The sequence below is a fragment of the Martes martes genome (genome assembly GCF_963455335.1).
Source record: "Martes martes genome assembly, chromosome: 1".
NCBI lineage: Eukaryota > Metazoa > Chordata > Mammalia > Carnivora > Mustelidae > Martes > Martes martes.
This window is the reverse complement of record NC_137888.1, coordinates 158,110,182-158,120,986: the sequence shown is the minus strand read 5'-3', so window position 1 is coordinate 158,120,986 and position 10,805 is coordinate 158,110,182. Positions and strand designations below refer to the sequence as shown.

At 40.4% G+C, this 10,805-nt stretch overlaps 1 protein-coding gene across 1 annotated transcript; it reads left to right on the top strand.

Annotated features, from left to right (window-relative positions):
* The first annotated feature begins 744 nt into the window (after positions 1-744).
* Positions 745-9,422, top strand: ZNF660 (zinc finger protein 660). Its single transcript, XM_080797429.1, has 4 exons — positions 745-924; positions 1,972-2,072; positions 3,559-3,653; positions 7,568-9,422. Exon 4 carries the CDS (start codon positions 7,738-7,740, stop codon positions 8,731-8,733), a length of 996 nt encoding a protein of 331 aa, XP_080653555.1. The 5' UTR covers positions 745-924; positions 1,972-2,072; positions 3,559-3,653; positions 7,568-7,737; the 3' UTR covers positions 8,734-9,422.
* The last annotated feature ends 1,383 nt before the right edge of the window (positions 9,423-10,805 follow it).

Here is a 10,805-nt window from a genome sequence, read left to right as displayed (position 1 = left end):
TTTAAAATGTTATGTCATTGATGGAAACTTCATGTGTGGTTTCTTCAGAATGACCAGGGGCATGAGCAAGAAATCCCCAGAATTTGTAGAACAAGTTTCTTGGCTACTTTTGTGTTTAATAGCTAATAAACTTTAGATATGTGTCAAGAAAAGAAAAAGGTAACATCATGTCACTCCTGGGTTCCATAACCCTCCAGTATTATTACTGGCACATCCAAAGCCCTTATGGTCTATAAGGTCTGAAATGTGCCCTCCACCTCCCTCCTGATTCAAGGACTGTGCCCCTGATGTTCCGTCTATTAGGAATACTCTTCCCCCAGATGTATTTATTTATCATTGCATCCCCTGACCTGAAATTACGCCTTACGAGGCAGCGAGTTCATTTTCTTCACTACCTCATCAGCAGTGTCTAAAACAGTGACGTACCAGGCACCCCACAGTGCCATTTTATATGCTACCGGTAAATAGGAACTGATTCTGGCTTTGCGGCTGAAAGGCGCGGCATATGTGGAAGGAAAGACGACTTTCCTGGAGCAAGGAATGTGACTTCAGGGAGCCTCTCAGATGGAGAAAGGCAGCCTGGCCCCCAAGCTGATTGATTGCTCTTCCCGGCGTAACCAGGTCTCCTCCTCAGACTCCACCTCTTCTAGCGCCCTCTAGAGTCAATTGGCTGAACTCTCGGAGCCCTTTCATCCCCCCAGCCAATGATAGGGCAAAAACTATGCGGGAGGCGGAGCCAGGGTTCCCGCGAAGCTGACCGACTTCTGGGGGGTGGGAGGCTTCAACCTCCAGGGCACAGAGATTCCGAAACCTCCAGAGGCCTAGAAGGGCCCGGGGGTCAAGTTGAGAGTTAGTGAGGGGGTCGGTGACGCAGTTCCGTCTCCGCTGTGTTCCGAGATGTGAGTCTGGCGATTTCGACGAGAGGTATGTGGCATCCTGGTGTCGGGGTTCGGTCCGTGTTCTGGGAGAGGGTGGGTGACACCGGCCGGGACCCAGGCCTCCTTCTGCGCAGGCGCTGCGGCGACGGGGACGCGGTCTCTCTAGGGGTAGTCGAGGGCCTCTCCCTCCCTCGTTCGGCTCTGTCCGGTTGTCTGGGGTCTCATCTCCCACGCCGCCTAGCCGCTCGCTCTGATAGGGCTGACAGTGGTTATAGAATTTTGCCGTCCCCGGCCCTAGCCAGCAGGCCGCCCTGGTAACAGCGGTCTAGAACCCAGCCAGGCTGCACGGACTCCACAACCCCAATTTGAATCGAATACCAGTCCAGTCCCCGTTGTGTTCCCAGTGAGCAACAGAGTTTTGCAGGAGATTACTCATTCATTCATTCAGTACTTACTGAGCACCTACCACTGACTGCTAGGTCCTGGGGTGACAGTGTGTACAAAGCAAAGGTGTTTTCGGGTAGGCAAGAAATGGAACAAGCTTGAAGGGCTAGAAGCCGAGTCTGGAAATCTGGAGAGGTTGAACACACAAAACAGATTTTGAGGGCTAGTAATCCTAAGAACTAGGTAATCATTAAAAATAAACAAAGAAACAAGAAAACATTCACTTTTCATCCTCCCTTTAAAGACTTAGTTTTACCTCTTTAAAGATACTTGACTCAACAAAGTTCCCTTCTCATCTCCCTGCTGCAAACTTTGGCTGGCAAGCAGGATTGCAGGTGGAATGCATTTTGCAGTTAGAGAAGGATATGGAGACTTAGATGTCAAACAGAACAGGTGAGAAGGAGCAGCTGTAGTTTGATGGAATGAGGATTACCTTCAGACACAGAAGATTTGTCTCTTACCAGCCATACGACCTTTGGCATGTCATTCAATCTCTGGGAGCTGCATTTCCCCATCTTCAGAATGGGAATGATCATCCTAGCTTTTCATGGTTCTATAGGAAAGGAAGTTACCCAGGGTTGGAACACAACCCTGAGTGTCTGCTTGGAGTTGATCTCAGAGAACGCAATCTTCTCTCTTCTGTTTACAGCAATAGGACACCCCCTTAGGAACTTCCTCACCAACCCCGAGGAAGAGATCAGGCAAGATTTGTGCTGGGCAGATTCTTCGGAGTAAGGCTGTGCTGGCCAGGTGAGACCTATACTGTGAAATTAGTTATAATTTGACAGGAATCTGCTGACTAGAAGAAGAACCATGGCTGAAAGGGAGCATTTCTGGATGACTATTTATTGAGGACAAGAGAACCAGAGGAGTGGGAGTGAGCCCTCTGGACCTTGAGGAGTACAGTTTAGGGATGGGAGGAAAGGTGATAGAGTTGAACTCAAATTTGGGTGACAGGAGACTTGAATTTGAGTTGCAGCTTTCTTCTAAGTTTGTTTCCCCATCACTACATTTTGATAGAAGACAATGGGAGATCTGGGTGATTCCTTCCAGCTCTGACATTCTGAGAATCTCTGAGTAGTTAAAGTCAGTCAGTCTAGAATTGGGGCCCCTGGATGGCCCTGTTGAGACAACATGGCCAAGACTGTATATATACTGTCATGGTGTTGAGATAATATGAAGGACAAAAGAGATGAACAGGTGGAAAAGGAATGGTGGTGGTCATGTGTGAAGGGTGCAGTTCTTATCACCCCAACACCCAGATAGAATCAGAATCTTGAACTTGTTTAAGATTTCAAATCACACAACGTTTACTGAACCCTCTCTGTGCTAGGTACTTTGTGGAATTCCACCCATGAATACCATGGGCCTTGCTCTCGGGGGCTTAGAGCTTAATGTGTACTTGTGAGGAGGAGTGACAGAGACATACACCCAATTCTAGTGTAAGGCAGCCCTAGTTTATATTACAGATTTGTTACTGTGTTTTTTTTAAGTATAGAAATTTCTCTATGGTCGGATGAATTAGAGGTGAAAAAAAAAAAAGAATGGAATAAGGGAAATGAGTTGGGAGACAACTTTAGGAATGCAGGATGGGTGACCATTAGAGGGTCTGCCACTCTCTAGGTGTCCAATAAGTGTTTGCTGAATGAATGAACAAACGAATGGGAAATAATGAACAAATGAATGGGAAATGAATGAACAAATGATAGGAAAGAGAACGATGAAATCCAGGAATTTCCAGGAAAGCATAAACTTGTCTTAGACTGGATACAGAGGATGACTGAAAGAAAGAATTCAAGGTTATCAGATCCAGGTCTGACTATCAACAATGGTAATGTCACTAAGAAAGATGAAGATGTAGGAAAACACTTTAGATGAGAAGAGGAAGAATATGTCAGGAAAGCAAATTTGAGAATAAGACAGAGGGGACAAAGGGAGTTGTGCAAATATATTAGCTCACTGAGATAGAGATTTTGGTTAGAAGAGCAGGAAGGGAAAAAGAGAAATGCACAAGGATGTGCCATAAGGAAGCCCAAGGTGATTCTGGGGGAACTAAGAAGGAAGCAATATGCTCCCTCTTATCAGAAGATCATCTGCTTTTGTTATGATGTCAGGCTTTGTTTTATGCGCCTGAGATCAAGGAGTCCCCTGATAATTTTCTCCCAGTTCTTTTTAAATCTTTTTTTCTCATTTCAGTTTTTATATTTCATTCATCTGTCTGTCTGGATTTTTTCAGGTATTCCCTCTTATTCGTCACTGTATTGCAGCTAATCAGTAACCAAGGGCCATGTGACTGCTGCTCACAGAAACCCAAACAGGCAGGTGATGCTGGTGAGTTAAAGGAATACAACCTCCCGAGGTTTTTGGACACCTAGAGAGTGGCAGATCCTCTGATGGTCCCCCATCCTGCATTCCTAAAGTTTTCTTCTTAACTCATTTCCCTTCCTCCATTCTTTTTTTTTTTTTCACCTCTAATCTATCTGGGCTAATCTTCCTAAATCATTTTTTTTTAAATGTTTAATTGAAGTATAGTCAATATACAATATTATACCCTAAAGCGTTCTTTTCCTAATTCCACTTTTAGGTACAATGATATGAAATCTGTTGTCCAGACTGGAATATTTTCGTGAGATAAGGGGACCACCATTAATAATGATGCTGGAAACTGTATTCTTGACAAGTGAGAGTGAGAGAGGGGAATAGCAAAGTAGAAAAAAGAATATAGAGTGGGGAAAGAAAATGAGGATGGTTAATACTTGTTACCCAATGACCATCAAATTATACCCATACGTGCCCCATAATTTCAGTGTTCTGGCTCATCTCGCTTCATGCAACTTAATTCTTTCATCTGTTCATTCAAAAAATTTTCTTTTGGTGCCTACTGTGTACTTGGAACCGTGCTAGCTGCTGGGAAGACAAAGGTAAACAAAATGGACAAAATTCCCACCATCATGAAGCTACGTGATAGTGTAATCTACCACTTATTTCTGAGTACACTGGCCCTGTGCAAGCTTTTTTTTTTTTTTCTTTTTTTTACCTTCCCCTCTCTCACAAGCTTCTTTTTGAGGAAACCATTCCTTCATGTTCTGGAACTCAGCCAAAGGTTTGCCTTCTTAAAACACCTTTCCCTGAGTATTCTGGGCCCCAGTAATTGCTCCCTTCCCTAGTACCCTTTACCTCTTGATTGGGTACTTTGTAAATCTTAATTTGGTCTCTTCATTTTTCATGATTAACCCCGCTTTAAGCTCCTTAGGTGTAGGTTCGATACTTCATGCTTGTATTGGTATGCTCAGTCTGCTATAACAAAATCCCACAGACTGGGCAGTGTAAACAACAGAAATTCATTTTCTCACAGTTCTGGAGCCTGTAAGTCCAAGATCAAGGTGACCACCTAATTTCAGTTCCTGCTGAGAATGCTCTTCCTGGCTAATAGATGGCCACCTTCTTGTTCTTTGCTCATATGGCCTTCCTTAGTTAGTTTGGGGGAAAGGAGGCAGGAGTGGAAGCAAAAGCGAGGTCTGTCTTACGTCTTTTTATAAGGACACACTAATCTTATCAGACCAAGCCCTTATGATCTCATTTAACCTTAATTACTTCCTTAAAGGTCAGTCTTCAAATACAGTCACATTGGGGGTTAGAGCTTCAATGTGTGTTTTTGGTGGGGGAAAGGGGAAACATTCAGTATGTAACCATGCTTTATTTCATTTATTTATTTTTTTACATTCACTAATGGTATTTATTGCTTTGTGACAGAGCCATATAAATACCTGGCTATTAAACAGTTTCCATAGACACCTTTTTCTTGAAAGCCACGAGACTGATCTTTTCTATAGCAGCTTTTAACAACAGAATAGTTACTATAGTAGTTAGCTGAGAATATTTAGATCAGTCATGTCTAGAAATGAGACATTCTGGGGCTGGCTTCAAGGCATTGTCTCATTCTGAATCTCTAAAATATTTTGTTCTAGTAATTATGTGGATTCTCTAAAGTCATATCCCAACTTTTTATAAGAAATACTATAAAAATAATTAAAATATAATACAAGTTAGCAGAAGATAATTTGCTAGCAAAATGAGAGACCTCTGTAACAGTAAATATATAAACTTAACCACCTGTTCATCCCTCTGTTCATTCATACCACAAATATTGTCTACTTTTCTGTAATAATACTTTTTATTATTTTTATTATTTTCCCTGTTAAATCCAAAACAGAAATGTGTACAGAGTAGAATGCTCAATAATTACTGCTTTAAGACATGTGTAAAGAAAAGAGTTTCAGAGAAGATTACAAATGGAAAAGAAAGAAAGAACCATCAGCTTTCTCAGAGAACTCTGGAAATGGCCTAACTTACTGTTTTACTCTGCAGGCCCCTGGCTTCTCACTGAGTCTCCACCTCTTTGATTAGGAGAGGCAGCAACAGTTGGTTGTGAGTGTACTTCAGGATCTAGCAAGAATCCACTCCCCCAACTGTTTTCTTTGCCTCCTGTTTATATTTTGAGCACAGATTTGTATATATGTGTCCCTGTCTGGCATCAGTGGCACCTATATTCCTGAAATATGAACTCTAACTTCAGTTGGAATTTCTCTTCCTTTCTTGCTGGTCTTGAGCACTCACCATTAGATATGCTCCTCCTCCAGAGATTGTGACTCAGCTTATTGAAAAGCTGTGAGACAGTGGAAACTGGTCAAACTTTTTTGAAAAGCAGTAGGCATCACTGCAAAACAGTTTCATTCCCTCTGACCCAATAACTCCTTTGTGGAACTTTTATCCTAGGAATATATTTCAGTAGGAAGAAAACTTTGTGTAAAGTGATCATGATAGCATTATTGAAGTGGTTAAACAGCAGGGAGCAACAAAAATGTTGAATGCTAGCAAAGTTGTGGGTAAATTATAATGAATTCAGTTGGTAGTGTATTATATAGTCATAAAATGGTCTTATGATGATTAAATAGCAATGTGGAAAATTACATATGGTAGGATGCAAAATTATATCTACCGTATACTTGCAACCATATATAATCTAGGTATGGACAAGTTTGAAGAGGAATATAGTAAAAGGAACATTAATTATGTGTTAGTATCATGGAGTCATTTTTCTGTTTTCTGTTATGACCCCAATCCCCTCTGGATTTGAGGTATGCTGGAGTTACCTATATATTCCAAAAGTAGCAATAATTATTTGTGGTATGAATGAACAGATGGATGAACAGGTGGGTGAGTTTATATATTTACTGTTATGGAGGTTTCTCATTTTGCTATAATATATATTTTGTATATATATATAAAACATATATTATATACCTATATTACCTATATATTTTGTGTCAAACTCATTGAGAAGTCCTGCTCGTTCCTGACATCGGTTTCATGTATTAGCCCCTTTTGGTTGTTCTGTCTACTACTTTCACCCTTTTGCCGAAGTTAGATACTTTACAATTGTATCATGCAAAGTCTTATCAGAGCATGGCCTTACCCTGCCATGCTTTACCTAGCCCTGTTCCCCAACTCAGCCTCTCTGGCTTGCACAGTAGATTGGGTAATAGTTCATCAGAGTGATAGCTTGGTGAGAAGCAGACAGACTGAATGAGCATATGCAGCTGGATCCAGCTACAGAGTAGTCCCTAGAGAGTAGGTTATGGTGTGATTAGGCTCCAGTAGGCTCTGTTACTTGAAGAACAGTGTTACCCCTTACTAAGACAGGGCTTAAGAACAGAGATGTAGACAGGGGCCTCTTACCTGGACATAGAGGAAAAGATGAAATCTTAGTCATACCCTAAGACAATTGCAGTCGCTGGTCTATGAAACAATTCTTGAGCATCTATTTTGTGCCAGCCATTATATCATTGGTATTAGGGGAATAAGTCAGAAGAACTAAAAGCCAAACTGTTTTGGAGAGCTACTGAGCTGAGGATCTTTCAGTTCATTTTTTTCTAGGGACCAGATGAGGAGTTTGATGGCTCTAATCCTGGGAGTAGATGTGAGACAGGAGGAAACAGGGTGGATTTTATATTACTCATTGCTTACCCTGATGCTGGACCTTTTGGGTTCCCCTCTTGTCTTTCCATAAGCCTTTATTTACTTCAGCATCTGGATCTACCCTCATTTTTTTTTCATCTTATTTTTGATCAGTTCCCCCTGTCTTTGAATATTTCCTCTTCCTTGTGAGACCCTGTGATGTACCACATCTTGTGATCTTTGGATAGAGAATAGGTGACATGTGCAATTTCTGTTTCTTCTGTTAGATGGTGGAACTGAGGAGGTGTTGATTCCAATATCACTCCTAAAATGTGAGAATCTTACACTTTGAAGAGAACTCCACAGAGGTGTTTCCAGGGAAGTAAAAATTTAGAAAGCTCCTCTGAAGAGAAAGAGAAGATTCAACAGGCCATTGTGATGCTTCAAGCAAGAGAAAATGAGGAGAAAGAAAAGAAGCTTCAGGCATAAGATAGTTAAAGACAATAAAACACTTACAGAAGTGAGTGAGCATGAATATGAAAAAGATAGTAGTGAGTGCTTGGATCCTGAAACAAATACGAGAATTCAGGCTGAAAAGAAACAGTATATATGTACTGAGTGTGGGAAAGCCTTTAGTCAGAGTGCAAATCTTACAGTACATGAGAGAATCCACACAGGAGAGAAACCCTATAAGTGTAAGGAGTGTGGAAAAGCCTTCAGTCATAGCTCCAACCTTGTTGTTCATCGGAGAATCCACACTGGACTGAAGCCCTACACATGCAGTGAATGTGGGAAATCTTTCAGTGGTAAGTCTCACCTCATTCGGCACCAGGGAATCCATAGTGGGGAGAAAACTTATGAATGTAAGGAGTGTGGGAAAGCCTTTAGTCGGAGTTCAGGTCTTATTTCACATCATAGAGTTCACACTGGGGAGAAGCCCTACACTTGTATCGAGTGTGGGAAAGCCTTTAGCCGTAGTTCAAACCTTACTCAACATCAAAGAATGCACAAAGGCAAAAAAGTTTACAAATGTAAGGAGTGTGGAAAAACATGTATTTCTAATACAAAGATTATGGACCATCAGAGAATTCACACAGGGGAGAAGCCTTATGAGTGTGATGAGTGTGGAAAAGCTTTCATTTTAAGGAAGACCCTTAGTGAACATCAGAGACTTCACCGTAGAGAGAAACCTTACAAATGTAATGAATGTGGGAAAGCTTTTACTTCTAATCGAAACCTCGTTGATCATCAGAGAGTTCACACTGGAGAGAAACCTTATAAATGTAACGAATGTGGAAAAACCTTCAGGCAGACTTCTCAAGTTATTCTACATTTGAGAACGCACACTAAGGAAAAGCCCTTTAAATGTAGTGAGTGTGGGAAAGCCTATCGTTACAGCTCACAGCTTCTTCAACACCAGAGAAAACATAATGAGGAGAATGAAATATCATAAATAACATATATTGTTGGTAATAGGCTAATTGCTACTTTTTGGAAAAACAATTTTTCATTATTCTCAGCCTTAATTAAATTTCTATGACTCCATACAGGGAAAGTAACCAGAAGCAGACAAAGATGATCAGAGGGATATTCATATAACTGAAGGAAGAGAACTAGATTTTCAGTAGCATAGGGTTTAAATGAATGATGGTCTATCTACATGATGGTTTTGTAGCCATTATAAACATTTTTAAAGAATAATTCCATGAGGAAAATTATTTGTATAAAATGAAAGATAAAGAGAAAACAAATTTGATCCAAATTTTTAAAAAACATGTACCTATAGGAGAAAAATGTGAATGAAATAATACCAAACCAAAACGTTAACAGTGATTATCGTTGGGTGATAGGATTATAGGTGATTTCTATTTTCTTTATACTTTTCTATGCTTTTTAGATTTTCTATAAGAATATACTACTTTTATATTCAGGAAAGAAGTACAGTATTTTTTAAATACAGTGAGTACATGTTCATTTTCACTCATCAGTGTTACGAAAGGCATGTAGAACATGGACCCTAAACTCATGGGATTCCACCCTAATACTGGCACTTGGTAGCGGTGGAAGCATAAGCAAGTCACTTCCTTTAAGAGCCTGTTTCCTGTTTGTTAAATAATAAACATCAGTTGTTGGTCTTCTGCAGTTTTAAAATAAGCTGACTTTTTAACTCTTAGGTTAAAAGAACAACAAAAATTTACACATTCTCCTCTCCCACGGTTGTAGAAGGATCTGCAGGTAATAGAGACTTCATATTTTCGATATATATCTACAAAACCAGAAAAAATAACTCCTTATGAAATTGAAACAATTGCAGGTACATAACCTGTAAAGATGCACTCAGCATAATCTAAAACAAGGGGAAGACTCTGCCTTCTCGTGTATAATTTGGTATCTTAAAGTACGGACTTTGGGATCAGAGGTATGTGTTCTGATCCCAGATCTGCCACGCACTAGCTTGTCAATTATGGACAAGTCACTTAACTGCACTGAGCCTTAGACTTATCTGAAAAAGGGAATAACTACCTACTTCACAGGGTTGTGAGGATTTAATGAGATAATTCAGGTATTGTGTGATAAGGCTGGCACATAGTAAATGAAAATAGCTCAACTATGGGACATCGGAGCAGTGTTTCTAAACTCTTAGAGTGATTCAGGAAAAGTTTTACCTAAGGTAGCATTTAGGACATTTTCAGGTGTAATGAGCAAAATATCAAGAACTAGTAGCTAAAACCTTAAGAACATTGTTTACTTACGGGGAAGTCTGGAGGTAAGCATTTCCAAATTTTGTTTGGCAGCTGAGCAATTCATCAAACTTAAGTCTTAATTCCATAATTTTCAGCATATTGGATTTCATTTTTTGCAGTCTCCTGGTTGTAAGATGTTGGCCATAACTGGGAACTCTACTCTTCACAACTCTTTCAGAGTCAGGAAGTGAGGAAAGGAGCTAAGGCTTTCTGATCTATTTGCTTTCTCCCTTTTATCATTGAGGAAATGTTTCTTGGGAGAAGGGAGGGATGCTGTGCAGTCAGTACTACAGGTGCTCACTAGCTTCCTCTGCCTTTATGTCCAGCCCTTTGAGAAGGCCTTAACCCATTTTCAACATTTTAAACTTTCTAAGTCCTTAGCTCAAAATCCCACGGGGAACACTTAGAATCTGCCCATTCTTAAATGCAGTCACCTCTCTTTCTTCATGTACAGTGAATCCTTAAGCCTAGTGCCATTTGTCTTATGCACGTAGTGATTATTCTTATCCCATTCAATTCTTTTAACATTTGTACAAGAAAATTGAGTCTCATTGAGGTTAGGTGACTCAGTAGTTAGTGCTTGGAACCAGGATTTGAACTCAGATCTGAGTTTTAAGTCCATGCTTTCTTCGTTATACCAAAGTGCCTCTGCCCACCATAGCAGTTCTATATGTGAGTGGAAAATCAGTTGGGACTCTCCTGAGTAGACACCTCAATGAAAGGTAATTGTATCTGGATAATCATTTGATCATGGTTTCATAAGGAAGATGCTATCCATTTT

What these genes read in the sequence shown, in the direction of transcription:
- ZNF660 (XM_080797429.1), top strand. Translation starts at nt 7,738, where the DNA reads ATGAGGAGAAAGAAAAGAAGCTTCAGGCATAAGATAGTTAAAGACAAT.